At 46.5% G+C, this 14,685-nt stretch overlaps 2 protein-coding genes across 2 annotated transcripts in view; both read left to right on the top strand.

Annotated features, from left to right (window-relative positions):
• The first annotated feature begins 258 nt into the window (after positions 1-258).
• LOC121818080 (beta-defensin 33-like) lies at positions 259-2,325 on the top strand. Its single transcript, XM_042241473.2, has 2 exons — positions 259-316; positions 1,928-2,325. Exons 1-2 carry the CDS (start codon positions 259-261, stop codon positions 2,053-2,055), a joined length of 186 nt encoding a protein of 61 aa, XP_042097407.1. The 3' UTR covers positions 2,056-2,325.
• A 3,381-nt stretch (positions 2,326-5,706) lies between these two features.
• DEFB1 (defensin beta 1) overlaps positions 5,707-14,685 on the top strand; it is a 46,990-nt gene continuing 38,011 nt past the window's right edge. The window contains exons 1-3 of the mRNA XM_060406914.1: positions 5,707-5,806; positions 13,774-13,857; positions 14,014-14,679. Coding sequence (XP_060262897.1) covers positions 5,707-5,806; positions 13,774-13,857; positions 14,014-14,679 — 850 coding nt within the window. The remainder of the gene's footprint in view (positions 5,807-13,773; positions 13,858-14,013; positions 14,680-14,685) is intronic.

The raw sequence follows: 14,685 nt of genomic DNA, 5'->3' as shown, positions 1-14,685 counted from the left end.
GATCTCCTGGAGTAGGAAATGGCAACCCACTCCAGTACTCTTGCCTGGAAGATTCCATAAACAGAGGAACCTAGTGGGCTGCATTCCATAGGGCTGCAAAGAGTCAAACCAGACTGAGCACAGTACCACCACCAGTTGGAATACAAGTCTTTTCTTGCTACCTGTTTTTCAAACTCTTTCCCAGATCACCTGCCCGATTCAGGTGTGCCATCAGACACTGCCGGGTCGACCTGGAATCCAGAAAGCTCCTCTTCCATCATGAGGCTCCTGTACCTTCTCTTCCTCTTACTCATATGTCTTATCCAGACGATATCAGGTAACTGGCGGCTACAGCTGGCTCCAAACTTGAAGCCTGGAGTAGGGAAAGTCAGGCTGATTCCTCATTCAGTGATATACTGAAGTACATAACAACTGAAAAATATATCTGAAAGAAGTATGCATATACAATATGCTCCATTTTTCAAATAAGGAAAGAGAAGCTTAAAGTGAAAAATAGTCTCCCACGATTGCCCTTAACTAGTTGGTACTAAGTCCATAAATTGTAATGGTGATAGATAGACTTTACAGCTTACAAATCATTTCCATGTGACTAACAGCAACACTAATAGTAATAGCAAATGATATTGACCCCTTCCTCTTTACTGAGACACTGAAACTTTTAATGTCTTATCCCAAATGTATTCCTCATAGCAGTATTTATGGGATAGGTGTTTTCAGCCCTGTTTTACAGCTGGGATTTAGAAATACAGTAATTTGTTCAAAGTTGTGCCGGTTGTGTATAGGGAGGACTTTAACACAAGCCCAAGTGGGTTTGATTCCAAAGACCACATTTTTATTAAACATTCAACAATCTTAAAAAACAAATTTACTTACTGAATTATATAAACAAAAAATTTATATATTTGTTTATATACCCCATGGACTGCAGCCTACCAGGCTCCTCTGTCCATGAGATTTTCCAGGCAAGAGTACTGGAGTGGGTTGCCATTGCCTTCTCCGATGTTTATATATATAAATATATAATTTTATATATTTGTTTATATATAAACAACAAATACTTTAGCTTGAGTGTGATCTGTGCATCACTTGGGACACACTTATCCTACAACGTTATTTGTTGTTCACCTGCAATCCAAGCTAAACTGGGTGTCCTGCATTTTCCCTGCAACCCTCCTCATGTGACAGCGTGCTCCAAGCTGTGCTATGGTGACAGGGCCTCCAGATCTTAGCATCTTAAAAGAGCCAAAGTTAATTCTTGCTCAAATGATGCCAACCCGGGAGGGCCCGCGTGCTCTGATCAGACCCCCCACCCCCGAGGAGTCAGCCACCACTGCGGGCGCTGCGGGTCCTGTGTCCCAGCAAGGTGCTCTCAGGACTCTTGTGCTGGCGATTAAAGGCCCCAGCCCTGAAGGGAAACATCAGTTCCGCTCAGAATTCATTAACCAAGCAGGTCCAGTTGTTTAGTCACTCAGTTGTGGTCCACTCTTTGCGACCCCATGGACTGTCGCCCATAAGGCTCCTCTGTCCATGGGATTCTCCAGGCAAGGATACTGGAGTGGGTTGCCATTCGCTTCTCCAGGGGATCTTTCTGACCCAGGGATCGAACTTGCGCCTCCTATGTCTCCTGCACTGGCAGGCGGATTCTTTACCACTGAGCCATCAGGGAAGCCCCATAGACCCTGTTTAAATGAATGAACACGATCACCTTCCTATAGAACAATTTATGGCCCCTTCTCAACTTTTCTACAATTTAAAAAAGTGTGGGAAAACATTCTAAGCTGGTAGGTCACACCAAACCAAGGAGGGTGCCAGTTGTGTCCCTGTGGACTGTAATTTGGAGTTCCTTGCTGTACAAGATGAATTCTGGTAGCTTTAGTTACACATGCCTTACTTATTTGTTTCTTTTCCACCTCCCCTTCCTTTATAGGGAAAGGAAAAAAGAAAAACCTTGACTGTGAGAAAATGGGTGGTGCCTGCAGGTATCAGAACACCCATGGGTGTGTCATCCTGCCTGGAGAGTGCCGGAGTCGGAAGAAACACTGCTGCAGACTCTAGTTTCAGCATCGGAGCGTCCACAGCAGCACGAGACACTCCCCACCGCTGAGTCCTGTTTAAAAAGAGCCGCTGCTCACTTGGGTCCCGTGGGGTCTTTCTGAGTGCACGAGGTCATGAACTGGATGGGAAGGTTGGCTGGAAGTCTGGTCACACCACTCGTTAGCTGACTCACGCTGGACAGGCCTTGCCTTTCCTAACTCTCAGTCTCTGCTCCTGTGACTGCTGAAATGGATGTTCCCCGCAGCCTAATTTTGTTAGTGGTGGGGTTTAGTTGCTAAATCATGTCCGACTCTTCTGTGACGCCATGGACTGAGGAGCCTGGCACCAGGCTCCTCAATTCATGCGATTTTCCGGGCAAAAATACTGGAGTGGGTTGTCCTTTCCTTTTTTAGGACATCGTTCTGACCCAGGGATTGAGCCCGCATCTCCTGTGTCTCCTGCATTGGCAGGCAGTCTTTAGCACTGAGCCCCAGGAAAGCCAACCTGTTAATATATGTCTACAAATGTATGGACTGGGGGAAAGAGCTTTGAGTGTGCGTGTGTGTGTGTGTGTGTGTGTGTGTGTGTGTGTTATACTATGAAAAGTCACGGAGGTTTTGTGTCCCTTTGTGGAAGGACGTCTGTGTTTCCCCTGGCTTATGGGTTTCCACGTGGTCAACATGTGCTTAACTTCCCAAGAGACAGCAAACTGCTTTCTGAAGCAGCTGTGGTCGCTGCTGACAATCTCAGTGGCCTCTGAGTTCCCAGTCTCTCCATGTTCCCATCCCTCGTCACACCTTCATGTAAAATTCTCCGTGTTTCTCTGTTAAAAGGATGAAGGACAAATTCTCTAATGTCTCAAGTCCTTCACCCGTTGGCCATACTTTCTCGAATTTCATCTTATCTCAGCCTGGTTCTCAAACTAACCCCTGACACAGCGTCAGTTGTCTTTCTGGCGTATTGTGTTCTCCTCACACTGGAACTCACTTCAGCTACTTGTCCTCCGACTTTCCCTGCCTGATTTGTATTCGCTTTTTACAGTCTCAGCTCACACATGGCCTTCACTGCGAAGACATCCTTCATTCACCCAACTTGAGTAAGAGGATAGACTTTGTTCCCATGGCCTCAGCTACCAGTACAGTTTCTAGCACATAGTAGGTGTTCAATAGATGTTGACAGAAGAGTCAATGAATAAAGAAAATGATAGAATGAGGCTTTAGCTTTCCAATAATTCAGGGATGATCCATTAAATGTGAATTCTTCAGTTCACTTAATTCAGGAAGTTCCATCAAACATGAGTCCTTCAGTTCCTCCTTAAACAGCAGAAGCTCCTACCAGGGCACACCCCTGGCGTGGGAATAAGACAATTTATTTCAGTCACACAAGTTTAGCATTCTACTACTGTGTCCACAACCTGCAGAAAGAACAAAAATGTCTGTTTTTGGAAGAAAGTCTTGAGATCAGTGTCCAGGGGAGGAAATAATTCAGTCCAACCAGGAATCCCCAAAATATACTGTCAGGAAAGTATTCTGTCTTATGCACTGCTTTTCCCTCACTTTGCCCCTTCTATTTACTTGCTTGTTAAGCTGAAGGACAAGGCCAGATTTCAAGAGTTTGTTATAAACAGAAATTTTATGCTGCAACTTGGAAGCTGGGATCAGAGACTTTAAACATCTCTCTTGGGCCGACATTTACAGCCTGCCATTGTGCCCTCTGAGATGGGCCATTGTGGAGTTCTCAGATAATGTCTGTCGGAAACACATTAAAATTTCATAAGTTTATGTTTTTATCCTCTTGGAAAGGGATCCCACCAAAAATAAGATGGCAACGCAGCCCTCAGATACTTACTAAAATGTGTAAACGTACTCACACAGTATGCCACGCGGTTGAAAAGTGTCAGCAATGCTCTGAAAGTCACTCACCATTCCCAGGCTAAGAACATACCCCTGCTTTCAGGGTTTCTCAGATAAGTCTTACAATTAAGATTAAAGATTTAAACATTAAGACCCTGAATGGACCTAGGACCTAGAATGGCCCCAAGGGCCTAGAATGATCAGGGCACCAGCTGAGGGGAGAGAGGTTTCTAAAAGAGAAAAAGGAATAGCCTGCATGGTTCCAAACCAGGACTAAGGTTGGCTTTGGACTTCTCTGTGGCCCAGTGGCTGGGAGTCCACCTGCCAGCGCAGGGGACACGGGTTTGATCCCTGGTCCTGGAAGATCCCATATGCCCCGGGACACCCAAGCCCCATGTGCCAAACGGCTGAGCCTGCGATCTAGAGTCCAGGACCCGCAACAAGGGAAGCCTGAGGACCACAGCTAGAGAGGAGCCCCCAGTCACCACAACTAGAGAGGAGCCCCCGGTCACCACAACTAGAGAGGAACCCCACAGTCACCACAACTAGAGAAAGCCTGGGCACAGCAGCAAAGACTCAATGCAGCCAAAAATTTAAAAAATAAAAATGGTGGCTTTTCCTGCCTCTTAGGAGGTGGGGGAGATAAGCTGCTGTTGCTGCTGCTAAGTCGCTTCAGTCGTGTCCGACTCTGTGCGACCCCATAGACGGCAGACCACCAGGCTCCCCTGTCCCTGGGATTCTCAGGCAAGAACACTGGAGTGGGTTGCATTTCCTTCTCCAATGCATGAAAGTAAAAAGTGAAAGTGAAGTTGCTCAGTCGTGTCCGACTCCCAGCGACCCCATGGACTGCAGCCTACCAGGCTCCTCCGTTCATGGGATTTTCCAGGCAAGAGTACTGGAGTGGAGTGCCATTGCCTTCTCCCAGGGAGATAAGCAAGGGCCCGAAAAGGACCCTCTAAGTCCAGCCTGTCCACTCTGAGTCATTTGTAGAGGTCACCAACTTGGGAAACCAGGTTGAGTGGTCAGAGGGCTGGCTCTCATTGGCCTCAGCTTGCTGAGGGGTCAACGCCCTGTGGGGTCAATGCCAGGGCTGGCAGCAGGCTCACATTCCCTGCTCTGCCCACTCAGGAACGTCAACCTTGTTTCCACTTTCTTGAACTGCCCATTTTCCCACAGGCTGGAGGGAAGGTGCTAGCACTCAGCCTCTAGCAGGGAGCTTGCTCATCACGGGTCCTTGCACCCCCAGCCCTGTGCCACATCATGGAGGCTGTCCTGATGCCCACCCATGCCACCCTGGGCTTCATCACAGCAGCTGTGACCCAGGAGTTCTGACCCCTGTACTGCCCATCGCTGGGACCCACGGTGTACAAGCGCTGCGCCGAGAATCTCCCACAAGCATTTCTGTGGCTCTCTCTTCATTCTTCCCAAAAGCCCAGTCCCCTTCTCTCTGATTGAAAGTTAGCCCAGTGAGGAAACTAACTTGGGGTCACTCATCTGAGTGAGGCCACAGAAGCGATGATTGTGCCCAGTGGGCCCACAGCAGAGAGCGGCTTGTTGACCAGAAGCAGACAGAGGACGGAGTCTGGGGATGAGCATCGGGGGAGCTACTGTATCCATCCAGCCCCTGCTCGCTTAGCTCATTATCTGTCAGGTGTTGTGAGCTAACACCCTGGGAAGCATGGGGAGCCCTGAGCAGTGAGAGCTAGGAGAGGAATCATTGTTCAGATGAGTGTATTTACCACTGGAGGGAGACGAGAGTGAGGGAGAGACAGAGAAGGAAGGTGGGTGAGCACAAAGCAGAGCATGGCAGCAAAAGACCATGGCGGACTCCCTGCAGGGGGCCAGGCGCTGGCTCTCAGGGACACTGCAGCCCCTCCTGGTGCTCACCCACACCAACCACTCTGCTCCCCCAAATCCAGGTAGCTGGAGTGTCCCCTCAGCTGTCCCGTACATTCAGCTCTTCTGTCTTGAGGGAGGGGCTTCGGAGCCCCGTTGGAGGATGGAAGGAATGAAAACAGCTCACCAATCTGACCAGGCATCTTGAGACCAAAAAATGAGGTCACTGAGTATAATCAATGAGTAAGTTGATTACCGGGTGGGGGGCAGGGAGCACCTTACTTACAGAGCAGGACTCCAAATCATTCACAGCTCACTCCACCCTCCAAGGAGACACTGGGACCATTCTATCACTAACCTGGTGTATGGTTGGAGGTTGAAAATAGGAATGTGTTTTCCTAAGTTAAGATTTGTGAAAGGGTAACTGGTCACATGGGAATACGCCAGGAAAGGTTTTCATCATCGTTTGGGGACTAACAGAGCATAGAGACTGCCTGGTCCTAATGGTTATTAAACAATATCTATTAACTACAAGACCCTGATGACAGAGATGTGATGCACCGCACGGTCCAGTTCCGGGCAGGGTCAGCAGGACGGCGGGAGCTGCACGAGCCCAGGATGGCATCAGTGATGCTAACAGACATCCAGGCACCCTCCTCCTGGTTTTCCTTAACCTGCTGTTTCTCTCCTCTGTCCCCGGGCTTTGGCTGAGCCATTCCTAACTTAGAGTCTCAGAGGCTGAGTGTGGGATTTCATTTTCTTTCTCACCCAGAAAATCTTGGGCTTCTCATAAGAAATGATCCCCCTTATTCTGAATGAAGCATTTTCTGTAAAAAAAAAAAAGTCTTCAGAGTGACTGACTCAAGGATTCTCATACTTTCCCTCTCACCCCAAGATGATGGCTGATTACTCATCCTACATTTATGTAATTAGTCAGAATCAAGTGAAGTGTATTGAAGGTGATTGTGATGGTCTTCATACAACCAGAAAAAAAAATTAGTCTTACCTTACACAGATTCTAATATCATCCCTAATGGTATCCATGAGGAAAAACAAGACTAGAGATATTCAGTGTGGTGTTCAAGTTTGTGGTGAAATCAAAGTTGGATTCAGGAATCTAACTCCAGATTCTGAATTCTTGATTATTGCAGGATGTCCTTCCTCAAGGATTAGGTATTAGAATCAAGTGAAAATTATTATACATTTTTAGAACTGATAAATTGGCTCATGACTTTTCATAGACTAGTGATAATCTAGAAATTAGGATTTAAAAATAAAGATGTTTATATTAATGTGTTGGCTTTAAAATTCCTTGTAAAAGGAAAATGTGTGCAAGAATATATAAAATTGTTTATAAAGAGCAACATGGTGACTTTCACTACCAGTTCTACAATCTATGATGATGGCTAGGCTCAAAATACGTGGCATTGGCAGAGGAATTAAAAAAGAATCCCTGAGACAAAAAACAGCAGTCACAAACAGACTATGCAGACACTGACAGCTAGTTTATGATAAAAAGTGACCTTTACATGAGTGGCAGGGGCAGGGGGAGGAGGGGAAGCGAGCTGTTCCTTTAATAAATCATGCAGAGCTGATTGATGATCTATTTGGAGAAAAACTATTTTATGCTTTAAAGGAAGCATGAACTGGATTATAATGGGGTGTTAAATATAATTTTTAGACTCAGGATATTTTGTAAAGAGTCAGTATGCATTATTTGTTTTATGGAAAAATTAGAAGCCCGTTCCAGTAATGGAAGATAAGCTGTTCTGATAGAGCATACAGTGGGCCAACATCGCAGACACAAGGCATACTCAAAGTTCTGTGATGACCTCGGCCGGCAGACCATACAGGGAGAACAGTTGGAGAAACTACATTTGTATCTGTTTCTGGATATCTTTACAGACACGGATGTACACTGGTCATTGCCCATTGTTCATCTGCAAGCCTGCTCTGAATTATCTTTAATTATTCACTGATTGGGACCCAGTTATAGAACTGGTCCTCGTCACATCGCCGCAATGCCAGTCACACTCTTTCTTTCCCGTGAGATTGTTCAGGTTTTGGAAAAACACTTGTGTCTCTTGTCCTCTTTGTCCCCTGCTTCCTGGGCACCTTGCATCCTGTCTCCGTCCTCCCGCCCTAAACCTGCTCTGTAAACTGCAGAAAGCTGTGGTCCTGTCAAGACCTGCTCCCTCCCCAGAGGGAGGAGAGTGACACCCATATGGAGAGGCGGCCTACTCAGCAAACTACAGCAGGGGCCATGCCTTGGACAAAACAAGTGAACAAGGAAGACACCAAATGAGCGCACCTCTCTCAGGACTCCAGCCTCGGGCCAAAGTGGCCTAAGGGTCACATTTGCTCTGTGAATGAAACACTTTGCAACATTTAAAGCATAATATAAATTTAATTCTTATAACTGTTTCCCTCCCATTGCCTACCCTGCCTACCCTGAAAACAACTTTAATCAGTCCTAATGATAAAATAGTTGATTGTGTAGATGTGAGAACTGTCTGCTTTTATTAGCACAAGAGGAGATTGCTCTGGGTCTCTCCCTGGGTTCCTCAGCTGGGCTGCCTCCATCAGCTCGGCTTTATTTTGCAGCAAACGGTGAATGCCCGGCAAGGTCCTCTGAAGGGCTCACAGCTCGGCGTCCCTTGCTTCAGGCAGATTCCACCCCGAAGATAGCAGGGTCTTTCAAAATTGAGCGCCCTAGTGCTATCTGGAAAAGGAAAAGACATTTATATGAAGCCTCATGGAAGTCCCATGAGGAAATCTGGGGGTCTCACCACCTGACTGGGATCCCCTTCTTTCCCAGCTAAACACCAATAGCAAACATCCCCCTCGTATCCCTCACCCTCTGCTCTGACGTAAGATGTCAGTGTTGCTGATGAACCTGGTTCGAGAAGATCCCACATGTGGGAGCAACTAAGCGCCTGAGACACCACTGTGAGCCTGTGCTCCGGAGCCCGGCTTCACAGTGAGAAGCCCCTGCAATGAGAAACCTGTGCCCTGCAACTGGAGAGTAGCCTGCACTCTCCAAAACTAGGGGAAAGCCCACGCAGCAACGAAGACCCAGCGCAGCCAAAAAATATATATATAATATATATATATACATATATATATATATATATATGTATATATGTATATATATATCTCCTTCCAGCCACAGGAACACCTGGGTGTTAACCACAGGGTCAGTAACCACTGCCCTCTGTGCCTCACCAGTGACCCCACCTCCCCATCATGCAAAACCCACCCAGCTCTCACAGGCTTGTCAGATGGAGGCCTTGTCCAGTGGAACTCAAGGTCATACCCTGATGTGTGGCAAGAGGTCTCCAGTCTGGGGCTGAATAAAGGAAGTTTGTCTCATACTGGGTTATACCAACCAAGTGATTCAACTGACTTAGTTCACAAATCATCCAGCTCATTGCAGGGAAAGGAGAAGAGGGAGAAGGTTACCACCAACAAGACATTTAAAGTCATGAAGACACAACAACATGCTTTGGAAGAATTCTCTCATCACTCGATGCCTAATTTTGGGTGTGAAAGTGACCTACTAGTAGCTCTGTCACGCTTTACTTTCTGATGATGGTTGACTCAGGGATGGAAAAACCAAGTAATGATAAGAAAGGGCATTGTGGCAGGTATTTACCGGGCAGTACCTGGAAGAGGATCGAGAGAGCGGTGAGGAAGACACAGAGGAGCCTCATTGTCCTGGAACTGAGGTCCCGGGAGGCCTGGTGGGAAGAATCAAGGACACAGTCAGAAGTCCGAGGAGCTCAGGGCCTCCAGAACCAAAGCAAACACAACCTCCTACCCCGGGGCCCTGCACCTGCCTCGGGAGGAGGAGTGTGACTGCTCCGTCCTTTCTTGCTCCCTGAGCCCCAGCTGTCGCTCGCCTTGGATTCGCTCAGACCTGGGGTTTCAGATCTGGGGTTGAGGCCCTCTTGTGCCCACATCTATGGAGGCAGTGTCCTCATGAGGCAGAAGCTGGAGCATCCAAAGCCAATGGTAGGGCGGAAGTCCAGCTGTTACAAAAGGAGGGTAAGGCCAGCTCCTCCTGGGTGAGGAGGTTCATTAGAAAAGATTTAGAGCTCAGTTGATTGGATCTTTAGGGCTACTTGAAAGGAAGATCCAGAATGGTGGTGGGTTATAACCTTCCTGGAGAATCCATGTTAACGGAAGAAAGAGTTCATATTGATTAAAAATCAGTGGAGAAATATGCCTAATTATTTCTGGAATTGAATTTCAGTGCTTACTTCCATTTAAATCTATCATAGTCTTTCTGATTATAAAAAATAATACATATCAGAAAATTTCAACTTAAAAAAACAAAATTTCAGGTCAAAAAGAAATGCAAAAATGGAAGATTTAATAAAAACCCATAGCCCCACACTTCAGGTATAATCACTACCTACAATTCAGAGTATTTCAGCTCTTTTCCTTTGCAAATGAAATTGTGTAAATATTTCTTTTTAATTTAAAATACAGCATCTTATTTCACAACCAATGCCAATGTGTGTTTTTACCACTTAAATATTATCTAGGAAAATTTTTAATATCTATTCAAATAAATTTGCCTCATATATTTATATGACTACACATATATCTTGAGAAATGTATGTAACACTTACTTTTGTATGAATTCCTACAAGTGGAATCTCAATATATATGTAGTGTTCAAATTTTAAAGGGTTTTGCCCAATTGCCCATGCTAGAAACTGTTGTACCATTCATCTTCTTACTGACAATGTGAAAAAGTATATTTGACATTCAATATTCTCATTAATATTGGTTTTTATGAATTGTTTCAATTTTTGCAAATTAAATGAGTGAAAAATATTCCTTTTTTATTTTAATATATCTTTTAAAAATTGTTTCTGACTTTGAACATTTTTTGAATGTTCACTGGTCATTTTTGTCTCTTACACTTTACCCATTTTTCTATTTTTCTATTCATCTTTCCTTGCTGACTTCTAAGAATCCCGTGTATGTTTAAAATCATTAATCCTTTCTTATATGTGTTGCAAAAATTGTTTCTGGCTTGTTTCTGGATTTGTGCTTGCTCATCTAATAGCTGAAATTTATAGGTACCCTCAGTGATTAATTTTGCTCATGTTTAATTTCCTTAAAGATATTTGTTTGTATATTTACCTAATTCTATCTGTATTCCCAATCAGTTTCATCCTTAATCAACCCTAGAATAGAGGCTCTTCTGAAAAGCTGTGACAGACAAGTCCCCAGTGTGGTAGCCACATGTTCTGGGACACAAACTCACTCAGAAGGACAATGCAGATAGTGGAGTGCAATTTATTACACCGTGGGCCCAAGGCAGAGTCTCCTCTTAGCCAAGGACCCTGACCAGTTTTTGTGAAAACCTTATATACCCTAAGTGTACTTGCTCAAACCCATCTCCCCAAATTCCTTGAAACTAGTCTGGACAGAGTAAAAGAGAGATACGATCAAAGTTAACCCATGATTCATGTGTCATAAGCCTAGATAGCTAAACAGTGGACATTTATCAATAGGCCTGTGGTCATATCCCAATAAACATAATGGAATGTATGACTTTGTTCTGTTACAGAGATAATTAGCATATTCTTTTAGGCAACAGAGAGTCCAAGTCCTGAGGCTCTTTTATCCGGGGGGGGGCGGGGGTCTGGTTTTCCATTGGTATGCCATTTCTACAGACACTGGGCACAAAGTTCAGAGTCCACTGGGAGGGTGACCATGCATGTAGCCTAATGTTCGCAGCCTGGCCTAAGGTGGAGTCCAGCTCTGTCTGTTTCCTCCTTCACCAGCAGTGACCTGAGAACTGTTTCTTGCACCATCCAGAACTATGAATTTCCTGAGCCCACAGACATGCCCTCACTCCCACGTGTCTCATATGGAAGGCTCATGTCTAAGCTCATGTCTCTGTCCTCTTTGGAAACCGAGTCTTGCGTAAAAGAGAAACAAGCTCATACATGGTTAGAAGGAATTGAAAATGATCAGGGCCACCCTCGTGATCCAAGTACAGCAGGCCGTCCGGGGGAGGATGGGGGGACACATTCTGTACACCCATCAGAGCACCTAAACCACACAGCCTGCCTGACACCTACCTAGTCCTGGTCAGAGACGGTTCTCTTCCTTCTGCTCTTCTGTTTGTCTCTACCAGAGGCAGCACTATGTAATCTGAGTTATTAATGACACAGCTCCTCAAGTTCAAGATAATCAAATCTCCCTCTTCAGTCTCTTTTAGAGTCCATAGCTACGCTCAGTGATTCTCTATTACCAAATAACATTTAAATCATTCCATCAAGTTAAACACAATGCTACCACTTCATTGAAATTACAGGTTTTACTAAAGAAAAGAAAATGATATGTGGGTGATTGAATCTAAGAACTAGATTTCCCTTTAGATGTTTTCGCCTCCTCTTAGTACCTTTTGTGTCCTTCAGTAAGCTTCTTTCAGGGTCCTTCAGAGTGTTTTTGTAAATTGACTCCTAGATATTTCATGGTTTTTCTTTCTTTTTGAGCCACATTCTTCTTTCATTACATTTTATAACTGCTACTGTCTGCATTAGAAAAGCTGTGGATTTGGGATAATAATGCATCACTAGGCCACAAGTTGAACTCTTATTCATTTAGATTTTTTGTGGTTACTTCTCACTGGTTTTGCAGTTCTAAAATTATAGGTCTGTAAGAATTATCATTAACTTCCTTGATTCTGAAGTGTAGGATTCTTCCTTTCTGCTCTCAATGAAAGGCATTGACACAATGGCTGGAACTGTCAGAGATCCTCGAAGCCAACTTCCTTACTTTACAGAAGAGGAAACTGGCCAAACAAGGTCAAAATCATGTCTAGTGGTTATCCTCTGGTAAATGTCTTTTATGCTGCAAACTCTTTCTTGGTTATGACAATGCAAAAATTAACTTGTTTCTATCCATTTCCCCTGTTTTCTTGTTTCTTTTATCCCTTCTTTCTCCTGTCAAAGATCAACTTCCTCAATCTCCAAAAACGAAACAAGATTTTTCAAAAACAGTTTTTAAAGACAGTTGCTGTTTTTCAAATAGATACTTCCATCTTTTTTTCTTTATGTGTGATTTCTTCTGTAAAAACCTTTGATTTTTCTTCCAGGGCTTGATGAAGAATTTCAACTCATGCATGAAGCACAAGTAGTAGTTTCAGCCAAGATGTCCTTGGGTGGTCAGAAATGACTGTGTCCAGTGAAGAAATGGAGGGAATTTTAATGACAACACCAACACCCAGTGCTTCTGCAACCCTGGGATTAAGTCTACCACTCTGGTGGGGTCAAAATGGAGATGACTGAGTTCATGTCAAGATTTCTGTTTGAAAAGTTAGAGGGAGATAAAAATCCACATTGGGTCTAGTAATGTGGGCTAATTCTGATTATGGGCCCTGAGTGAAATCTCTGGAGGATGTATGGGCTGTGAGAGCAATTGTCCAAGGCAAGGATGGTTGCTACTTTAAAGGACAGAAAATAGAAATGGAGGGAAGAAGGGAGGGAGAGAGAGCAGTCACAAGAATCTCAAAATTCTTCTTCAGTTTTGGGGCCATAAAAGGCCCCAGTCTGCTCCCCATGTGCTCCTCCAGTAGAGCAGGCCTGGGAGCATGTGGCCCTGGGTTAGCACATCTCTTCTCTTTGAGGAGAAAATAGGATGCCAGCAGCTCTGTTCCCACTTGGCTCTGCTCTGAGGAGCTTACTGCTACTGCTACTGCTAAGTCGCTTCAGTCGTGTCGGACTCTGTGTGACCCCACAGACGGCAGACCACCAGGCTCCCCGTCCCTGGGATTCTCCAGGCAAGAACACTGGAGTGGGTTGCCATTTCCTTCTCCAATGCATGAAAGTGAAAAGTGAAAGTGAGGTCGTTCAGTCCTGTCCTACTCTTCTCGACCCCATGGACTGTAGCCTACCAGGTTTTCCGCCCATGGTATTTTCCAGGCAAGAGTACTGGAGTGGGATGCCACCGCCTTCTCCGGAGGAGCTTACTGACTCCACTCTGACAGGACAGGCCTCCTTCTGAGCCCTCGTTCTCTCCCTAGAGAAACAGAATGACGTCCTTGTCGTCATGAATGAGTTGGGAGTCCTGTTACCTGTCGACTTTGTTTCACCTACAAGATTCCGAGGTCTTGAAAACCCAACAGAGTCTCCTCAGCATTGAGCCCTTAGGTGTGAACCAGACGGAGACTAACTCGAGCCTGGAAACAGGAAGCACCTTTGACAGAACCATAGGAACATGGGATTCTTCTCCTTCGTCTGTGCCCAGATTTCTCCCACCTGAGCCCAGGCTCCCACGCCTTCCGCGCTGGACCCCGAGGGGGCTCACTCATCGCTCCTGACTCAGGGCCTCAGGACCCCCGGCCCCCGGCCTGCCCGCCTCTGTACACACTCCAGTCTCGGGGTCCTGCTTCCAGTGAGAACAAGAAGGGGCCCTTCAAGCCCCCGACGCTCTGCCTCAGGTCGGTCTGGGGGACGCACCATCCCACGTGCGCACGGGCGGCTTTGGGTCTCGGGCCGCCCTCGGCCGCCAAGAGCGTCGGTTGCGCCCGGAAGTGCGTCGGGCGTCGGGCGGCACCGCGCCGGCTTCGCGCGGAGCATCCTGGGACCCTCTCCGTGCGGAGTGCGCTGGGACCCTCCGTGCGGCCTCAGACGGCCCCCGGGGGCGTCCTCGAGCGGCCGTTCCCTCCGCGGGGAGCGGGACCACACCGAGGTCAGGAGGACTGAGCCCCGGGTGGACGCAGAGCCGGGCCCCGCCACCGCGCGTGTCCCGTCCCGCAGCCCCCTCGCTCCCTCAGAAGCAGCCTCAGACACGTCTGGGATGTCGCGTGGAAAGATGACGCTGGACCGAGGCTTCGGACCCCGGGCTCCGGTCCCGGCTCCGCCTCCGACTACAGGTCACGGCCCTTCGCGGCGCCTCCGCGCCCTCGTCGGCGAGATGCCAGAGCTGGGTGAGC

Source organism: Ovis aries, chromosome 26, assembly GCF_016772045.2.
Source record: "Ovis aries strain OAR_USU_Benz2616 breed Rambouillet chromosome 26, ARS-UI_Ramb_v3.0, whole genome shotgun sequence".
In the NCBI taxonomy this organism is placed as follows: Eukaryota; Metazoa; Chordata; class Mammalia; order Artiodactyla; family Bovidae; genus Ovis; species Ovis aries.
Note: the sequence above shows the minus strand (reverse complement) of the source record. Positions and strands in the feature narration are given on the sequence as shown.

Coding starts and splice junctions, on each gene's coding strand:
- LOC121818080 (XM_042241473.2), top strand. CDS start 259: ATGAGGCTCCTGTACCTTCTCTTCCTCTTACTCATATGTCTTATCCAG. Junction 317..1,927: donor TCTTATCCAGACGATATCAG/GTAACTGGCGGC, acceptor CTTCCTTTATAG/GGAAAGGAAAAAAGAAAAAC.